A 21,844-nucleotide genomic window follows, 5' to 3' on the forward strand; every position below is an offset into this window, starting at 1 on the left:
GTCTGGGGTCGCCCAGGCCCCCGTTAAAACACGCCCATGTACATGGCCCCTCTGTTGAAGAGGGTTTGGCAGCAGACCGGGATGAACTATAGTTACACAGGGTGAGCTGCTCTGCCACGGTCACCTCGGGACTCGATCATGAAGCTAGCGCTGAAGTGGTCACATATGGAGGAAGCCAATGGCTGCAACTACCATATACCCCAGGAGCCTCTGAAAGTTCTTCCAGTGGGACCCTTTCTCACTTCAAACACCAGCTGAACACATTCTCATTGGAGAAACGTGTTAGACCGAGTCCATCTCCAAAACTGAAAAAGAGATACTAAGCCCGTGGGCGAGATCACTCTCTTCCATTTGACCTGAAGACCCAACGGGCTCTGGAGCACTCGAAGGGAAGGACACTGCACTGATACTCCACCCTTACACGCAACCCACAGGATGGCCTGCGGTGCGGAAGGTAGAGATCTGAAGCACATGTCTTTCAGGTCGGAGCTGCAGACCAATCTTGGGCCAAGATGGTCACGACCCACCACCTAGTAGCACGAAGAACGAGTTTACCACTGGCCTTCGTACCGGCTGGAGGAGCGGCTATATCAAATCCTTCGCCAGCAGGATAAGATAAGCACGCACAAGTCCGGAGCACTGCTCAACACTCGGTGTGATGAATATCACTGAATTTTCAGGAGCACGTCTGCTCAACACCTAATGTGATGATTATCACTGACTTGAGCGGGGTAGCCGAGCCTGAGGTGGGGCAGCAAAGTAGAGAGAGTGGTGTTAGTGTGCTGTGCAACACTTACCTGTCTCCACTAGCGGCAGGGGGCGCGTGAGAAGGCGGATGACCGGGTCCTCGAACGCACCAAGCTGCCTGCTGGAGAACAGGGGGGAGCTGAGGGGTGTAAGGCTATACAGGGTCACACCCGCCAGACTGGCCCTCTTGAGACCCAGGAACAGATGAAATTGCTCTCTCTTTGAAGTGTGGGTACCGCTTGCTCCGCTTTTTTTTTTTTTTTTTTTTTTTTTTTTTAGGGAGCCAGCGGCGGAACAGACACACACACAAACAAAGGCTCCACCCGGCTCTCACCCGGGGGGAGGGAGTGATCGTGCCACTCCAAGAGCATCTCATCCATTCCTGGGCGGCCCGCTCCGGAATGCTTTCGCTGTCGCTTGCCACCTGGCTTGGCAGCGCCTGGAGCGGGCTGGGCGTCCCTACTGCGGCCGGCTCCATGCTGAGGCCTGGGTGGAGGCTGCTGCGGAGGGCCAGCAGGAGCGGCGGCCGGGGAACGTCCACGGCGACGAGCAGGCGGAGGAGCTGCCACCGGCGGCGGGTGGAGGCAGCAGCTAGCCACCGGGGCAGGATGTGCCGGATGACCTCCGTCTGCGCTTGACCGGCAGAGAACTGTTGGATGCAGTTCTCCACCGTGTCGCCGACCAGCCCAACCTGGGAAATTGGGGAGACCAGGAACCGAACCTTGTCCGCATCCGCCATACCAACCAGGCTGAGCCAACGAAGGCGCTACTGGACCACCAAGGTGGACATCGCCAGACCGATCACGCACGCTACGACACCCGTACCCCGGAGGGTGAGGTCGGATGCAGTGCGGTGCTCACCTATGAGCGCACGGTCTGGATTACCCTCGTGCATGCCATGGGTGCCCTAGCCTGCAGCAACGCCATGGCACGCAAGAGGAAGCGGCTTGCCCACAGGCTTTGTAAGCTCTGCCCGTCGGAACGGACAAAACCTCACAGGCCTTAGGGGGGAGACGAGGATCCCCCCAAAAGGCAGCGGCCGCCGGACACAGGTGCACCTGTGTCGACAGACCGCACCAATGGAGGGACACCTCGCAACCCTTCACCGTTCCTCCATCAAGGGTAATGAGGGGGAAAAGCTATTCAGGCAGTTTCTGGCAGAGAAAGATGCTGTTCACCACCTGATAAGCTCTCCATGCATTTCGGGAAAGAAAGGCACTGGGGCGGCGAGCTGAGAAACAGCGCGGCCCGCCCCAAGATACCAAACTCCAGATTCCAACCGAGACTGAACGGGACACGGTGGAGGTTCCACTCGAGCCCGGCAGCCTCGGCGGCCCGTTTCAGCATAGCTGATAATTCTGGATCCGGCTCGGGCAACATTGAACTCCCGGAGGGAGACAATGCAGCCGAGTCATCATCTCTAGAAGTCAGCTCACCCTCCGATGCTGCAATCGGCGTCCTGTCCTCCAGGGGAGCCCCGAGTGAAACCGCTGGCCCACCCATTACAGATGGACCAGCAGACAACACAGGAGGCTCCAGTGGTTGCAGTGGAAGGGAGGAGTGAGGAGCCCACAGGGAATGGTTACCGGGCGGGACATCCAGCACTATCCTCCGGTCACCCATCCCACACAGCACCCGAGGGTGGGGCATGGTAATGGGGACTCGCTCTCCGCGAACGAAGGCGAGTCTCGCCCTCAACACTGCGACAGTCATGTTCCCACAGTGAAAACACGAGCTGTCCACAAAAGCTGTCTCAGCGTGCTGTAAGCCCAAACACGTGACACAACAGTTGTGACCATCAGAGAGAGACAGGGAACGACCGCACCCAGAAACGCACGGGCGGAATGACATCTTGAAAAAGACGCAAACGCACCCGTGTTGCTCTTTCAGAAAATAGGACCGTCACCAGTGCCGGAGCACACAGGGGAATGACCGCGGCAACACTGAACAGAGAACTGAAACAGTGAAGCACTCACTTTTCCGCCCTCTAACCAGCCATCAACACACACAAACATTTAGAAATTTGTTGCTGTTAAAACAGCAGTTGAGAGCCCAAAGCTCGCGATCACCGCTGCACTCGCGCTGTAGAACACCAGCACTGGGAGAGTCTTCCTGAAGAACACCGACACACTCGCTCGTTGTAAACAACAGCACTCTCAGAGACATCAAACGATCGGCTCCGAAGCGAAAGGCAACTAGTGCGTGCATCCACTTCCGTATTTATACCCGCGCCGCGGGGGCGGAGTGTGTGATGCAAATCACGCACGCCAAATTACATTGGCTCGTTCAATAGTAATCGAAGATGATAGGCTCCCTAGCGAGATCCCCATTCAGTCGACCGTCGACTACGTCTGACGTTATCGACTGAAAGGGAACTAAAAACAGTTGTGATGGCAGTAGTACAAAAAACAAAATGTTTACTGTAGTTATATATACTGTAATATACATGTTTAAACATTTAAAAACAGTCAACAGAATTGCTTACTCTAGGTATTTGGTCCACAGCGGAGGATCCGACATCGCCATGAAGCTGCAGTTTGTCAAAATTGTGCACATGATGAACAAGCTAAACAAAGTGAACAAGTTAAGGAAATGAGCAGCAGTTAAGGGTTGTGCACTATTAATAACTGAACTGAGAATGCCATTCAAATTAAATTCCTAAAATTGAAGGTGGCAAGTAGGATGCAGAAAAGTAATTTGAACTTGGATTAAATATTATATTATATTATATCATATTATATTATATTATATTATATTATATTATATTATATTATATTATATTATATTATATTATATTATATTATATTATATTATATATACATGTATGTTAGACCCTATACTGACTAAGCTAATGAAAGAGAAGCTTCTAGAGGTCATAGATCCTCTTCTTAATATCATTAATTCATCTTTGTCATTAGGATACGTACCAAAAACTTTTAAGCTGGCTATGATTAAACCGCTTGTTAAAAAAATGCAACTTGATCCTACAGAATTAGTCAATTACAGGCCGATGTCGAATCTACCTTTTCTGTCAAAGATACTCGAAAAGGCAGTATCTTCATAACTATGTTCCTTTTTAGAAAGATATGTTATCTGCAAGGATTTCCACTCAGGATTTAGACTGTATCATAGTACTGAGACTGCTCTCATTAGAGTCACAAATGATTTGCTCTTATCATCCGACCTTGTTTGTATCCCTCTATTAGCGTTACTGAATCTTATTGGTGGATTTTGATACCATTGACCACAACATTCTTTTGAATGGACTCAAAAATTATGTTGGCATTAGTGGAATTGCATTGGCATGGTTCAAATCATACTTATCTGACCGTTAACAATTTGTAGCAGTAAATGAAGAGATCTCATATCGATCACATGTTCAGTGTGGAGTACCACAAGGCTCAGTACTAGGACCGTTGCTGTTCACCCTGTACATGCTAAAATATACAACTTAGTATATTTTACATCATATTATCAGAATTTTTGAAAACGTTTTAGTTTGTACATTTCTGAGCATGAAAATATAGAAAGGCTGGGATAGAATAAAGCCACTTTTCCACCGTCGGGTTCTAAGAACAGTAAGGAACAGTTACGGTTCTATTTCCACATGAGCCTGGTTTCGGTTGTCTGTTGCCTGGCTGCCAGTTTCTCTGTAGCTGTCCAAGCACGCTATTTGAGCGAAGTAAACACAAGTTAAAAAAATAAATATCTGTTCCTCCTCCATAACACGGTCGCTATTTACATCTCATATCGTCTGTAAACTCTTGCGTTATAACGGCAACAACTGACATATTTGTATTAGCCTAGATTCAACTCCGAATGTAGAACTCCGTTATCTGTCCCAATGGAAAATTAAACCATATCTGTTAAACCATATCTGTAAAGTATAGCCTATTACAAACTGATAATGTTGTTAAATTAAGATAAAATATTTTTACAATTTGTTTTTACATTTTTAATGTCAGTAATGTTACAGCAAAAATTATATATTTTTTATTTATAGATATTTTTGTCAATACTAACATGTTAATTCAGACAAATTCAGATGAATTAAATTCAAATTCAGATTAATTAAATATTTTTACGAATTATTTTGTCAATACAAACAGGGTAGTGATAAATACATTTTCTTTTACCTTGTTTGAAATTTGGTAAAATGTCAATATATTATTTGATTAGTATAAAGAATTAGAGTTTTTGCAATAGCAAACGGGCATTGGTAAAATGTGATTTTATTTTTTTATAAAAAATAAATACCCTTGGAAGATATAATAAGGAAGCATGGCATTAGCTTTCACTGTTGCACTGATGATACTCAGCTCTATATATTTTCACGCCCAAAATTACCAATTCACAAAATTAACAGAATGCATAGCCAATACTAAAAACTGGATGACTAGTAATTTCCTACTACTTAATTCTGAAAAAACGTCAGCACGTAATAACCAAGAATACTGTGATGGATCTTGCTTCAAGTCTTCGTTGCTGGTTAGGAACGTGTGTGTGTGTGTGTGTGTGTGTGTGTGTGTGTGTGTGTGTGTGTGTGTGTGTGTGTGTGTGTGTGTGTGTGTGTGTGTGTGTGTGTGTGTGTGTGTGTGTGTGTGTGTGTGTGTGTGTGTGTGTGTGTGTGTGTGTGTGTGCTCTTTGATACCAATCTTTCATTTGAAAGCCACGTTTCTAGCATCTGTAAAACCACATTCTTCCATCTTAAAAATATATCTAAATTATGAAATATGCTCTCAATAACAAATGCGGAATGGTTAGTTCATGCCTTCATGACCTCAAGGCTAGATTACTGTAATGATCTACTGGGTGGTTGCCCTGCACGCTTAATAAACAAACTACAGCTGGTCCAAAACGCAGCAGTTAGAGTTCTTACCAGACCATAAGAACCATACCATCTTTCTATGACCATATTTGTCGGTTCTGTCAACACTGCATTGGCTCCCTATTAAACATCATATACATTTTAAAATCTTGCTCATTACTTACAACTAAATGGTTTAGCTCCCCAGTACTTGAGCGAGCTTTTAACGCATTATAGTCCTTCATGTCTATTGTGATCTCAAAATTCTGGGCAGTTGATAATACCTATAATATCAAAATCAACTGCAGGCGGTAGCTCCTTTTCCTACTACAAAAGTTTATTTCCACCCTCTGTATAGATAAAAACGTTATCAAAATGATTCCCGTTCACACGGATCCGTTGAAATGAGTAAAAACGCTGTATTATGCATTCTAGACAAGTAATTTGGTGATGTCACTTTGTAAAGAAAGTACAAGTGATGTATTTGGTTTTTGTGCAAAAAATACTATATCAACATTATAAGTAAACATTTAAATATTTTTAAAATCCATGTCATGAAGTAAATTGCTTCGTAGGCCAAACTACACAGTAAATGAGTACTTTGCTGATCTAAGGTGTACGTCATGTCCAGTTGCTATCCTGTAATATTCATGGTGTCATTTATGCTTATCGTAACTGAAAATATGGAAGGATGTCACCCTAGTGATTGGCAAGCAGCTGTTCCTTCACTCTGTTTTCTGTATTATGGATCTGAGGTATTAATAGAGCCTGAACATGGACCCAGTGGAGGGATTTTCAGAGCCTGTGGCATTTGGGGATAAAACAAGATATAGCTGGCCCTATCTGAACTGCCCAGTCAGAGGAGACGCTGCGTCACAACACGTGTGGCACAGTATAGTGTTTAAACTAAATGTGGGTCATTCTACAAATGATTCTAAAGTCTTGCTAGTATCTAGAAAAGTTAGTATTGATGTTACTAATAACAGTAACTTAGTATATTTTACATCATATTATCAGAATTTTTGAAAACTTTTTAGTTTGTACATTTCTGAGCATGAAAATATAGAAAGGCTGGGATAGAATAAAGCCACTTTTCCACCGTCGGGTTCTAAGAACAGTAAGGAACAGTTACGGTTCTATTTCCACATGAGCCTGGTTTCGGTTGTCTGTTGCCTGGCTGCCAGTTTCTCTGTAGCTGTCCAAGCACGCTATTTGAGCGAAGTAAACACAAGTTAAAAAAAGAAATATCTGTTACGGCAAAAATTATATATTTTTTATTTATAGATATTTTTGTCAGTATTACCATGTTAGTTCAGACAAATTCAGATGAATTAAATATATATATATATATATATATATATATATATATATATATATATATATATATATATATATATATATATATATAATTCAGATTAATTTATGTATATTATGTGTCAATACAAACAAGTTAATGGTTAGTTATGGTAAAAAAAAATAGATTGTTTTTTTGTCAATACAAACAAGTTAATGATAAATACAAATTAAAAAACCTATTAAAAAACAATTATTTATTGTGACCTTGTTTGAAATTAGGATAATATTAATAAACTAGTAAAGTATTAGCATTTTTGTATTAATATCATTATTATATTTTTTTCAATAATGATTAGTTTAATAAAAAATATAAAAAGACATACAGTCCAGTAGAAATGTTACTGTAGTCGAATGTAGAATGTAATATTTATGTATTCTGGTAAAGCGTGATGACAGAAACCTGGAGTGACATTGTGATACAGTCTGTATGTCCCTTTCTCTTTAAAATATTAATGGTTTTAATTGTTTTAACACAGAAACGTCTGATACAGGACTGGAAACCTACGCGCATCATGACCATCATGACTCAAACATCTGTGCACGCAGCTGTCACATGATGCCAAATCACTGCGCTCTTATTTCACTTGGGGAATTAGAAGAGGAATATCAGCGGATTTGGTTGGCGATGCCAGGGAAGAACATTACAGAGCTGTTTCAGAGATAAGACCAAATCCAATAGAACTCTGATGGTAAATATTTCAGATTCGCCTCACGGTGTGAGCAGCTGGATATCATTTTGCTGTGGTCCAGATTTTTGGCTTTTGATGCCTTTTAATAATATCCTCATTAGTTTCAGAGGCCTAATGGGAAAAACCAAACCACTTAAAATTCTGTTTCTACGTTTTCTGATAATGTAAGTGGTGTTTGCCCGTGCAAAAACCCCCAGCATGATACTACGATGTTGTGGATGGTTGCCAATGCACTGCGATGCAGTCGCTCTATGATATTTGAGGTATATTTGTTTTTTTGCATGTTGCTTTGTGGTTGTCAGGAAGTTCTAATGGTTGCTATGTGATTATTTACTGGTTGCTAGGTGGTCAAAAAAGCTACCACCAAACTCTAGTTTCTCATACATACCTTTTTGAATGGTGCTTTTGGAAAGGAGATTTATATGGTTATAAAATACCTCGCAAATGAAAAAAGAAATCGGTCCAGCTGTGTTTCTAGAGAAGCTTGTGGTCTTAAGGTCTGATATCTGTGCAAGTTATTAAACACGAATCAGAAGCACGGCTATAAACAGACCAAATCTCTGTGTAATTCTCCAAGCAAGTAAACATGCACACATAGAGAAACGTTCAGTGGAAGGATATGAATGGACTAGAATTCGTATGGAGATTCTTCTAATGCAGTGAAACGGACTGAATATGTAGAGTGCAGATGTGGCACTGAAGCGGAAGATGGCTTTTCCCTTGTTTACTACTATAAAAGTCTGTAAAAAGAGAAAAAAGAAGAGAAACAGTCAGTCTGAACACATGAAATGTCACTATTCTGCATCTAAAGATACATAATGTTCAAAGGTTTGTTGTCAGAATATTTTTTTTTAAATGATAATACTTTTATTCAGCAAGGAAATACTAAATTGATCAAAAGTATTAAGACATTCATAATGTTACGATGTTTATGTAAATGTAAATAATGTTAATCATTCTTTTGACCTTTCTATTCTTAAAAAAACTAAATTAAACATTCAACTGTTTTAAACATTGATAATAATCAAAAATGGTTATTTAGCAGCAAATCAGCATATTAGAATGATTTCTGAAGGATTATGTGACACTGAAGACTGGACTATGCTCAAAAAGTAAATAAATGGATTAATTAACTACTGCATAAATATAATTTAGTACCATAAAATCCCTTAAAGATACAAATATTAAATAAAAAAACATTATCAAACTAAAATATAGTACAGTAATTTTATTGAAATTATAATAATAATAAAAATCTGTTCTGTTTTACCACCACGTGAAGAGCACAAGACAGTTAAAATGTAATCATGTTTCACAATACCACTATTTTTTAGAAAAGACAATTGATTAAATAGATATATAAATTAATTGTTCAGCTAATATTTCATGAAAGGCTCTGTTTACACCCGGTTTTGCTTTGCGGATCACAAGTGGACGATACTAAATTCAGGTGTAAACGGGGTCTGAAACATTTTGAGCTTGTCCACTTTCGACCACTTCCAGAGGTAGTTGAAAACGCATTGGTCCGGATTGCTTTCGTAGTGTAAACGCTCATGTGATCGAATGTCCTTGAACAGACACAAAATACCGTATATTCTCCGCCTACTGACCTAATGAGTAAACATTATGGGAAGTGTTCAAGCCAGACGGGATTTAAACCGTCAGCTGGAGACCCAAGTTTGGTTTCGAAGATGAAAAACGTACCAAGCTCAATGTTCACTCATCATTCCTGATTCCTAATATCTTGCAGCTATCAGAGAAAATAGCGTGAGCTTACTTTGTCCATTAGATCGAAAGATCTGAAAAAGTCGACACATTTACCCTGTCCATAGACCCTCCCCTTGAAGAAATCAGGACAGAAGTGGTTGAAAGTGGACAAAAGAGACGGATTAAAACACCAGGTGTAAACGGGTATGTGTCTCCCTCGTCTACTTGTGATCCGATCGACTGAAACGCATCTTGATACCAGATGTAAACAGGGCCAGCGAGACAAAAGTTAGAGGGTCCTGTTTTTCAGGAGAGTCTCCATTTTCTCTCCAGTTAATCTCATTGCTCTCCAGGAGAAACCAGAGCAGAACCAAGAGAGGGCTTTCAAGATACATGATTCAGAAAAAACAGAAAATGTTTTTCCACAGCTTTTAAAAATGCACAAGTACGTATCTCAATGCTATGCAAGACATACTCATTACATGCACTTAATGAAATAAATCTGTTTATTTATGGACTGTGGCAATATTTAACTAAAAACACAAACTTCACATCCATTAGGCCTCATTTACAGTACTTAGTCTTTTTTAAGTTGCACTAAAACATGAAGGACACTTGTAACCTCAGACTGACTCACCCTCTGATTCTTGAAGTAGAAAGGGTCGATGTCCTCCAGCGGGACTCCGACCAGTCCTGCAGGGATTTCACCAAAGATACGAGGCAGCCCCTTCCCGGCCTCCAGATCCGCGCGGGGTTTGGGCTCCTCCGTGTACCCGGGGTCCGCCTTGTAATCCTTCGTGTTCTTAGTCCGCTCTTCGCTGATCCTCTGCTCGATGGCCGCCAGAGACTCACGAGTGTACGGTCGCAAGCCATCAGGACCCGCTGGTAAGAGCATGGTCGCCATCTTTTCATCCTGATCGTCCTGTACTAGAAGTTACTCAAAGCTAGATGGAGTTGGCCATGAGACAGAGAGAAAAATATAGTTAGAAAGTCACACTATTTTTATACTTTTTATGCTCACGGGATGTACCAGGGATCAGACCTGTATCATCTAAATTCCCACTTCATATAAAGGATTCAAATAGGAGGTGTCAAAGAAGGACCATTTTTTATTCCCTAAAAAACCTTTCAGTGAACAGTTCATCAAAGAATCATTTTTTATATAGTGTGAAGAACATTTTAATAATCAAAAGAAACCTTTTCCACTGTGAAGAACATTTTGTGCAATTGATGTTAAAGGTTCTTCATGGAACCATCAATGCCAATAAAAAGCCTTTATTTTTAAGGCTGTAGCGTTAACCTGCAGACTATCGAATCACCAGTCTGTGAATACGGAGCCTCATGGAAGCTTGTTTCCGCCACTGAATACAAAATAAAAAAGGTAAATGCAATTTTCTTACTGCCTTTTTTTCTTCCAATTGCATGATATAAACTTCAGTTGCGAGAAAAAAATTCAGAATTGCATGATATTAAGTCGCAATTGCTTGTTATAAAGTCAGAATTGCAAGATATAAGCACAATTGTGAGATAAAAAGTCGCATTATCTTTTAAATTGTTTTATTCTGGGACAGAAACAAGCTTCTGTAGGGCTCCGCACATGACATGCAGGAAAAATGATTTAGGCTAGTTAAAAGAGGGAACGAATTATTAAATCATTAGCATGGTTTAGTAAAATAAGGGAATGGATCATTATAACGTAGGCTACGCATGATTTTGTAAAACAATGGAATGAATTGTTATATTGTGCACACTATTAAGCAAAACAAGGGAATGAATTTTCACATGACGCGCATGATTTAGTAAAACTAGGGAATGGGTTATTAAATTGTGTGCATGATTTAGTAAAACTAGAGCACGAATTATTATAACATGCGCACAATTTAGTAAAACAAGGGAAGGGATAATTGTATCGTTCGCACAATTTACTTTCTTCCTCTGCATGTCATGTGCAGGGCTCCGTAGTGAATGCTATAAAAAAGCATATAAAAATGCTCCAAAAAGAATTATGCGAACGCACCAAAAAGTATTTTGACATTTAAAGTGTCTCAATGTCATTGCATTATATATAGCCAATATCAAACCAAGTGTCATTTATTGTAAAGAAACATTCAAAAACACACAAAAGTGTTGTGTTTCTGAGGCATTAGTGCAGGGGTTCAAATCTCAGTTCCAGAAGGGACACAGCCTTGCAGAGTTTATTTCCAACAAACATATCTGTAGTTTTCAAATAAGCCTAAAGGACTTGATGAGCTGGATCAGGTGTGTTTAATTAGGGTTGAAGATAAACTCTGCAGGCCTGTGACCCACCAGGAACTGCTCGGAAAGATCATGTCGGAAAGATTGTATTTATGAGTTGAACGAACATGAACGCCACCACAAAGTAGTAAATATGAGAGGGAGAAGTTTGGGATTTTCTTTAAGACCAGGGTTTATGAGTTGGGGGCGTGTCAGTGAGAAACGTTGGGGAATGCCACAATACTTACAGGCAGGGCCTAAAATTAACACTCGACAAGTGCAAAATGCGAGTAAAAATCGGCGTTGCCGAGTATATGCAACGGTGTCGCTCACCAGTTGGCTAGTAACATTTGCATGAATTCTAACAATACATGAACGTGAAGAAATGTGAACGACCCTCGGGACAGTTGACTGCATCATCACGAAAGTTTAAGCCTTGAAAATATTTAAGAAGATTCGAAAGGTAACTCATTTCGTTACTCACAGACAGCGTGTGAATACTAAACTAAGCTCTCTTTCGCGTTTTCTTGCACTTGAGCGGACTAATTTACACAAAATGATGGCAAAAATAGCAAGTATAGTAAGCACAGTTGGTTATGTCACATGTGAACGTGAACAGTTGAGAAAGTAAACGCATGTGTACAGTATCAATATATTAGATCCATGCATTCACAGGACAAAGAAAAAATCACTCACTGCTATTGACTGAATAACTTTTGTAACTTTAATAAGGATTAATTAAATAAGGATGTTTCATTTATACAACGAAGACTATGCCATGTTATTTTACATTTGCTTACTAAATGAAATATCTGTACCCGAAAACTGTCAGACTGAAAAACCCGAAAAGCACTGTTTATTTCATTTGTATCTTTGTTATATTGTATTTATTTGTGCTTTTGCTTCTGCTATTTGTTTTTATTTTACTACTGATGACTTACTTGTCTTTAATGTTTTAAATTTATATTAGATAGTAGTTTTAGCTGTGGTATCAAAATTGGAATAGAGAATTGAGAATTTTCACTGGTATCTAAAATGTTGGTGTCATTACTGGTTTCATGGCTGGTAAAAAAATATTTATGGCCATTACATTTTCTGAATTCACCGGCCATTGGCAGGTTTGGCAAAAAGTTACTTTTAGACCTTGTTTATAAGTATTTAGCAGTAGTATTGTCAGGCTTTTTTATCAAACAAAATAAGCTAATTGCCTGCACACAAAATGGTAGCATTGTAATATATTAATATAATATGCAATGATAAAGTTTACAGTGTCTTCTTAACATAAAGAAGCAAAACACATTTGATGCACATTCTTTGTTCAACATTTTCTAGAAGTAGAGTTTAAAAGCCTTGCTGTAATTTTGTGTAGTCAATTAAGAGCAGGTACACCGCCATCTTACACCAACAAAAGTGACTTGAATGCACCTGAAGTCATAAACATGACTTTCCATCTCGTTAAAATGAACAATTTTAAAAAAGGTACAAAATCTGTCATTGAACCAGTACCCTTTGAAAAGGTACTAATAAGTACACTTTAGATAATATTATGTTCCTTTCAGATACTAATATGCACTCTTCAGGGGTAAATGAGGCACAAAAGTGTACCTTTTGAAAACACACTACCCCAGTGACAGCTCTTGTACATTTTTTTTTTTTGAGTGCATGTGGCTCTTCTGCTTAGACGTCTGTGTGAACTTGAGGAGAACTGACTTTATACATTAAAAATCACCAAAACACCAGCTGATTCAAACACATTGAGCAAAAATAATGAAAGAAAAGTAAAGAGAAAAGCACCTTCAACATTTTAGACACGCAGATACAGAAACTTGATCTTATATTTTATTATCTATTTCAAACATTTTTTAACCCCTTTCACCTAAAATAGTACCGTCTGAGATTTTAAGGTAATGTTTTAACACATTTGCATGTTTACGGTTCTCTGAAAGTCAGTTAATGGTCCTGTAATATTGACCCTGTAATAGGACGAATCTCTCTAAGAACATATAGATCATATTTATATGTGTGAATAAGAAATTATATTTTACATAGAGAATTTGTTCTTTGTCATTCTCAATACTGTAATGCACACATATCTTCCATTGAATTTATCATTTTCATTCTCCTCCTCCATGATGATTCTCATTGCATTATTACTGTAATGCAGTAATTAAAATCATCATGTCTGAACACAAAATTCACTACTGCTCAAAATTTTGGGGTTGGTAAGATACAGATACAAAAATACAGTAAAATCAGTAATATTGTGAAATATTATTACAATTTAAAAGAACTATATTCTATTTGAATATATTATAAAATGTTATTTATTTCTGTGATCAAAGTTAAATTTTCAGCATCATTACTCCAGTCTTCAGTGTCACACGATCCTTCAGAAATCATTCTAATATGATTTGCCACTCAAGAAATATACAGTATGTAAGACTTTTTCATGTATTAATCACTTTTTATTGCCAATGTGTGAACAGCTTGTAACGAAACTTTAAAACTTTAGAACGAAACTTTCTTCCCTGACTTCCTATGTTGTTTATGGAAGCCTGTAGACTGATTTTTATGTGAAGGACTCTGGCCGGTTTCACCGGGAAAATCAAAAGGATGTGACGCGCTCACGAAAGCCTCTCTTCCGTTCAATGAAACATGAAATAAATGCTACAATGTTCAAGATAATGCCGAAAGAGCCATTCTGTACTGTAATGCCAATGTGTCATGCAAAGAAAAGGGATTCATTTCAAACTATAGGCCCACATGTTCAGATCTATAGTCTCAAATATACTTTAAATCAAACTATAATAACTGTGTAACTTTAATCTGTCGACATGATGCTGGTTAATTGCAGAGCTTGAGCAAACATTTCCACATCCTTATGATCAGATGCTTTATAAACTTCTGTTTTCTCACCGCTGTCATTTTTGTTGTGAGCTTATTTTATTATTGACAAGAAAGCGCACAGCACATATTTACATATTCATCTAAACGTCACTCTCAGCAGCATGGATGGTGTCTGGATTTTCGTGAACAGTATATCGCTTAAAGTATTTCCAACTTGTTGGAAATGAGCACGAGCAGTAAGTGCTGCTGCAGTTCACATAACCGCCAGTGGTGTCGCTAATTCTCGAATTCTACATATAGCCCCTTTAAATGCCATTTTTGTGGTGCAATAACAAAAGAATTGTGTGCTTTAATTGTCATGAAAATAGTCACAAAATGCATGCATTTTTATGCAGAAAGGAATATGATCTGGACATGTTTTTGACAGGTTTTATATGATTCTTTCAAGTAGTTCATGGTGACTTTGCATGAAATTTACAGAAACATATTCCAGTAGTCATGTGCAAGAATCTCAAATCTTAAGCATTTATCAATTCCATCCAGTGATTTCTTGTTTCTTGAATATTCATTACACAGTGTTTAGAAATCCGTGACTGAACCAGAGGCGGATTCATTCTGTACAGTTATACAGTATGTTGTATAAGGAATCCTCCACTAAGTCCAGCGTGAAGAAAAGCTTATCCAGCCTTGACCTTCTCAACTTCCTGCTTCATCTCTCATCCTGAATGGAACATCAGACTAAATTGGTGTCAGGCAGGGCATATATTAAAACTGATGACTAACAGGCCTAACCCGCTCTCATTTATAGCCTGTGCTTTTATTGCAGTTTAACTCAGCAGCTGGAGTGACGTGTTTCTGAAGATTAGCGCGTGGAGAAGGAAGTTCCTGTTCCTTCCCTAGCAGACATGTTTTAAATTCTTCACCGTCAACCAGAGCCAGAAAGCATTATCTAACCCACAGCCTCAAAGTGGCAATTCTCAGCTATAGCAAATTACTCAGCTGTCAGTTTAGACGCATGCATATTACTGTAATGTGGGACATCACTTCTGTTGTGCTTCTTTCGTAAGAAAACAAGCAAAAACATATACCAACACGCAGGGGCGGAGTGGGACCAAAAAATCTACCTGGAAATTTTGTAGACCGCCGGTTTTTAATGACAACCATGTCAAAATTATTTTAAATAGATTAAGAAAGCCACAACTACTGCTCACATCTATGGTTAGATTGATTTGTTTAGATCCAGTGAAGTCGTGTCCCACCACTTTTTCTCAGGGTCGATATTGTCCCGCACCACTTTTTGAAACATTGAGGCACGGATGTACTAATACAAATAAATAAAACATCTCCAGTGGTATGCATTCATTTGGTATGCTATCAAATAAGAGATCTAGCGCTAAAATGTGTTGTTTTTTAAATCAAGCTGAGCTCTCGTTACCGCTGCTATCAGTTGCATCGATACAGTGTTCTCTTGCGGCTCGCGCAGTCTTCACTCGGACGCGCTCTTCAATCTATCGCCGTTGCGGAGACTCTCTATTCATTCCGGTGAAATTACAAAATAAAATGAACACAAACCTGTCCCTGCTTGATATAGACTCTAACCACTGATGAACATATTCAGTTTTGATGCGAGAAAGAAAAACTATACGAGTGCGGATTAGAACCCGCAACCTCTGACACGCATTGCAAAAGATCTACCACTAGACCATTTAAGAGGCCTGTGAGAAATTAGAAAGAAATCGGCCACCGGGGTCGCCTTTGTGTTTTTCACGTGCGTAAAGGATTGTATATAACGTGATTTTTCGATGGTAGAACTCTAGGACCACCGTTGTCAAACGAATCGTTCGTTAAATATTGGAGATTATTTTATAAGCCTACTTTCGTGAACTAGTCCTAGGTTTTTGGCTTAACCTGATAACTGATAAAAAGCTTTAAAACATAACCATCTATGATCTAGGTGGTTACAGGCTTGCTAAATAAAACATAACACCTTTTTAAGCCTAAAGCGCTTGAACCTCGTTAATTACTGCTTGAATCTATATTTTTATATATATATATATATATTTGTATAGATATATATATATATATATTTGTGTAGGATAGATTGATCAGAGATAGATCAGTAAAAGGGAGACAGATGGCATCAAATATAGCATTTCACATTACAGTATGTATGCCATGTGATACTGTAAACAGATTACCATGGTAGAGACTGCAACATTACTGTAACTCACCCTTATAAAGGTCAACTACTACAGTATAGTCTGAGACATATATTGTACAGTGAAAACATTTACAGTATTGTCAGCAAACTCTGGTGTGCAGAACCTCATGGCTGTTTCATAACCTTTTGATAACACTAGATAGATACTATTACAAAAATTATGGATTCAATTACCTAAGTTTGGTAATGTAAGTGTATTTTCTAATATGACAATTGAAGCCTGTATTGATGTAATTAATTCAGCAACAAGGGTGATTTAAAACATGATTCATGCATTGTTTGCTGTTGAATGAACTGAGTGTTAAAGATACGAAACTGAAAGGTCATACTGTTGTGTTTCTGTGATTAAAGCAAATGTTCTCATTACATATAACAATGATATTGTGTTTGAAACAATGATTATGTGGTCTGAAATGTGCATAACTCTAACGAAAGCATGAGATCGTTTTTTGAAAGAATGACTAGCTGTGTAACAAATGTGATCAGTTTAGATTAGTTTCAAGAGTTTTGAAAATGTACACCTACAGATGCCACATTACAAAACTTTGATCTAATGTAATTGACCTTATGTAATTGAATCAATATTGTTTGTAAAAGCATCTAGCCAGTGTGTTATCAAAACGTGTGATGAAGTTATGACACAGCCATGGGGGTTTGTGCTATAAAACAGTATATGCTGCCAATACAGTAAATGTTCTCTCTGTTTACTCTATCTATACTACTGTTTAATATATTTTGGCAGTCTCTTCCATAGTTTTGCCTCTGTTTACAGTATCACATGGCATACTGTAATGTAAAATGCTGCTCACAAATGGCAAATTTCTGTCTGTCTCTCTCTCTCTCTCTCTCTCTCTCTCTCTCTCTCTCTCTCACACACACACACACACAAACACACTTACATGTGCACACACTTTGAACATAGTAGTGGTTCTTATCTATAAATCACTCATGTAAAAAGAATTCATAAAATTTGGTTACCATATTCGAAGTTACAAACAAGTTCTATAGACACGTCTATAGAATCAATATCTATAGAAATATATAGGTGTGCCAAATAATTAATTAATTAACCATTAAGTTGAGTTGGATTAAATAATAGACACATGTATAGAAGAAATGCAAATCAGAAGTTTGACAGTAAGAGCTTTATGAAAGGCGGTTATTGTAAATGAAAGATATTTTTATATTTCCCAACCGGGATCAATAAAGTACTACTACTTATACATGAAACATATAGATAAAAACCTTATTTTGTGTGTAGCGAAAAGGACTTTGTGTTTTTGTGTATTGTACTAATACAATTGAAAAAATATGGATTGTTTGAAAAAAAAGTGTCCTTTTTATGATCTGTTCTGATATTAGTACTAAGAGTTTTCAATTGCTTGTGAAAATTGTGCCAAAGCAATTAAAAAAACTGTCAAATTAACTGAAGTGGTTGATGCTTAGCCTTACTCTGACCAATACAAAACGCAACAAAATACTGCACTACAATATCAGTGTGTTACGGTACGTGGTGGTAGGAAGCACGAGGAATACAAGGAAACAGGAGTTTAAGTATCAAAAACTCAGAGAACCGATTAGGGAAACAAGGCACACCTGGGGCAAATTAACTCAACACAGGTGAATGACCTGAACACTAACGAGGAGCGGGAAAACTGGGACACAGGACTGAACCAAAAACGCTAAGCAGGGGAAAACACAGGACATAACATGAAACACAGTGTTCTCGATGGCTTTACTCTCAGAAGACAAAAATGTGATTTCTGCATTACAAATGCCACCAAACATAATTGCAAACTTGAATTGAATTAAATTAAAGGGGTAATTACTTTAACTCAATTGTAAACGGCTCTTAAACACTTGATCACTAGTAAAAAAACTGAAATAACCTTTTAAACATGAAAGTTTTATGCAATCATTTAAGACATATCTCCTCATATAGAACCTTTTTGGCAAACAGGGTTCTTTAAAATTTAGTCAAGAACCCAACGGTTCTAAATAGAACCCCATTGAACCTTTTTTTCTAAGAGTGTATCATACTTGTCTCGGTTCTCATTTAAAATAAAAGGTTTGTCTCCATATACAGTATTTCTGAAGCTTTCAGATGAGCCTTTACAGCCATTACAAAGACCATTCTGAACATAAAAAGAGTCATTTAAATTACAAATCCGGCGTATCATTTCCTGACCTTTGATCAAACTGATGAGTGTTGAAATTAACACTCCTTCAGCTAATAATGCAAAATCAGTGTGTGTCGTAGATGTTTATGTGATATCAGTCTAAATGACTCTCACATTCTCTCAAACATGATGTAATCAAAGTCAGGATTTTGTTAATCGTCTTAACAGGCAGAACTTTCACAAACACGGTTATATTCTGTCTTTAGAAGCGCTACACACTTGTGCTTCCTCCAGGTTCTTCATTTGTATCTATACTCTTGATTTTATTAACTTTTTCAGCAGGTTATTTTACGTTTAATAAACTTGTGGATTTAGAGACTCTGATCATGCAGAACGACTGTCCTCATCAAAATTCAATTTAGTAGACCAAATTCTCTTTTTAATATATATCTTAAATTTTAATCTTATGTTTCATGGTTCACATCATGGCACAATTTTTGATCTATTTTCATTGGTTGAGGAAAAACGGATCAAAATAGTCAGCCATATGGTCATACATTTCAATACAACAGCTAGCTTGTGTTATTGATAATTGTACAAAGCACAATTGTAATATTTCATTCAACAGACAGATGACACCTGTCAGTTTTTAATCAAGTTTACATTGGAATTGCTTATTCTTTCAGACAATGTGGAACCAATGCAAGCAATTTGAAGCGCAAATATTTCCTCAGAGCAAACAGATATTGTATTATTTAGTCACTTTTACACAAACGTTTCGAAGAATTAAGGCATCGTAATCATTACAAACATCCATTCGTTTTATATCCTTTATATCAACCATAATGCTGTACATCAAATATGGCATTATATCCTTTTGTAAATAAACAAAAAATTTAGTCATGCTGATAAATCAATATTTGTGTGTGTGTGTGTGTGTGTGTGTGTGTGTGTGTGTGTGTGTGTGTGTGTGTGTGTGTGTGTGTGTGTGTGTGTGTGTGTGTGTGTGTGTGTGTGTGTGTGTGTGTGTGTGTGTGTGTGTGAAGTGAGTATTTTTATGAGTTTTTATATTTCCAAGCAATTTTATGTACATCTCACTTGCTTATTACAGTATATAATGCAAATTATTTGCAGTTTTTGGGGTAAGATTGAACTTGAAAACCTCTGCTTAAAACTAATTGAAACTCGTAATCCTTATCAATTCATGCTAAAACTGTTAAAGAGCATAAACTTATGAAACAAGTTGTTGGCCATGTGATTTAAAGTATTACTGTTTAAATATTATAATGCATAGCAGGAACATAGGATGAATTATAAGGCATTATGAATGCATTTTAATGCATCAGGAAAACGAATTGAGATACTATTATAGTTTTAATTCATATTTTGAATTAGATTTTAATTTTATATTTTACGCTTTATTTTATTATTTGAAAGTTTTAGTAATATTGCTGTGTGTTTTTGTCATAACGATCACATTGGACAAAGGACAATTTCTTAATTGCAGGATCTTTTTTTTAAAACAATTTGGTTACACTTTTTAAGGCGTCTGTGTTACAGTGTAATTATACATTTAAGTACTGAGTAATACTAATTAACTACATGTACTTACCTAAGGGTTAGGAATGGGGTTTGGTGTAGAGTTAGTTGCATGTATGCATAATTTATAGTTATTATTACTACAGTACCTACATGTAACGTGTCAAAGCACACATTAAAATAAAGTACCAATAATTTTACTGGGATTTCTTTAGTTGAAAAAAAATCACAACTAAAATTCCTGAAAATTACAACAGCACACAAGTCATGCTTTCACTGAATTCTCACTACTCTGCCCTGATAAAACCAACAGATCCATTAAGGATCATTAAATGGGAGGCGTCATGTATATTTTGGTCACCCATAATGCATTGTATCTATGTCCACCCTGCAGGCCATCTGAACTCCAGCTGATGAGAGAGAAGTGAGGACAGAGTTCAAACACTCAGCGCAGAGAAATACATCCTCCTGGACCTTTTGTGACACATGATTTTGTCCAAAGAGCAGGAAATGAACCCACAACCATGGCACCATTAACACCAGGATGAGTGAATGAGTTCTTTTCAGGTTGAATTAACTCTTCAAAAGTTTACAGTTTAGTCCACAAGTGAAAATGCTTCAGTTTTGCATTATATCAGCATTGCAATTCTGTACAAAGTGTCACATGATCACTGACACTTTAGTGATAGTGCACATCATTTGTGCACTTTTTTTAATATACAAGATTTTTCTTTAAACTTTTCTTTCTTTACATTTTTTCTCAATCCTCAAATGTTTCAACATATCTCAGTTGAAATGAAAAATAAATCCATTATTTTCCCCTTTTTTGTGGACCTTCAGTTTTTTTCTGTTAAAATACGGAAATCTCAACATGATCTGAAGAACCTGCAGTATATGGAACAACAACTTTTTTAATGCCCAAAGAACCATTACCATAAAATATAAAACTATAGAAAATAAGGAGGTTCTTTGCAGAACATTGAAGAATGTTTACTTTTATGTCTGAACTGTTATTCATGTAGCTCAACCTGCCTTTTTAATATTGCATATGAGGAATTACACCTGCAATGAATTGGGTTCGGAAACACAACAAAGATTTCAAAATGAATTACCCATTTATCGTTTTAAATTGAAATAAAACAATATCTTACGTGTAAACTCCGTTAATTGCAGCACTGCGTCCACGCATTTCCATTTATTGCGCTGATGTAAATCCAAAATCCCAAACTGATCCATGATGGGAATAACCCCAATCCCAGATAAAGTATTCCGTCAAGGACTCTGGAAGATTTTTCAGACTGTCTCTGTTGCTGTAGGTAAAGTGTTGTTCGTTGAAATCCGGATTCCGCACAAATGTATTAGTGCTCTTAAATCCCACGCAACGCTCATTTTACGTGTTTTACGCGATTCAGATTTAAAGTTTATCTTTATCCCAGCATTCACTTAAGAAAGAACTCTGTATCCAAACGTTGTCCGTGCTTCCCGTTGAAGATATGACTGAATGTTAAGCCATTTACGGATGTGTCCAGCTTGTTTGGCGCACAGCATGAGTTTGCGCGTCTCTGCGCGCGCCCTA

General features: G+C 38.0%; 1 protein-coding gene across 4 annotated transcripts in view; it reads right to left on the minus strand.

Annotated features, from left to right (window-relative positions):
* Window positions 1-21,804, minus strand: part of scn12aa (sodium channel, voltage gated, type XII, alpha a) — an 82,904-nt gene extending 61,100 nt beyond the window's left edge. For all 4 annotated transcript variants that reach the window (XR_013200729.1, XR_013200728.1, XM_077222099.1 and 1 more), the window contains exons 1-4: window positions 21,420-21,804; window positions 9,944-10,250; window positions 8,221-8,339; window positions 3,233-3,322 (exon numbers count right to left, since the gene is read on the minus strand). Coding sequence is in view for 2 of the 4 variants with exons in the window: in XM_077222099.1 (XP_077078214.1) it covers window positions 3,233-3,322; window positions 8,221-8,339; window positions 9,944-10,210 (476 nt within the window). In the remaining 2 variants the exon portion in view is untranslated. The remainder of the gene's footprint in view (window positions 1-3,232; window positions 3,323-8,220; window positions 8,340-9,943; window positions 10,251-21,419) is intronic.
* Between the last annotated feature and the right edge of the window lie 40 nt (window positions 21,805-21,844).

The sequence above is a fragment of the Siphateles boraxobius genome, unplaced genomic scaffold (assembly GCF_051911475.1).
Source record: "Siphateles boraxobius isolate OS27281-9 unplaced genomic scaffold, OSU_SipBor_1 86, whole genome shotgun sequence".
NCBI lineage: Eukaryota > Metazoa > Chordata > Actinopteri > Cypriniformes > Leuciscidae > Siphateles > Siphateles boraxobius.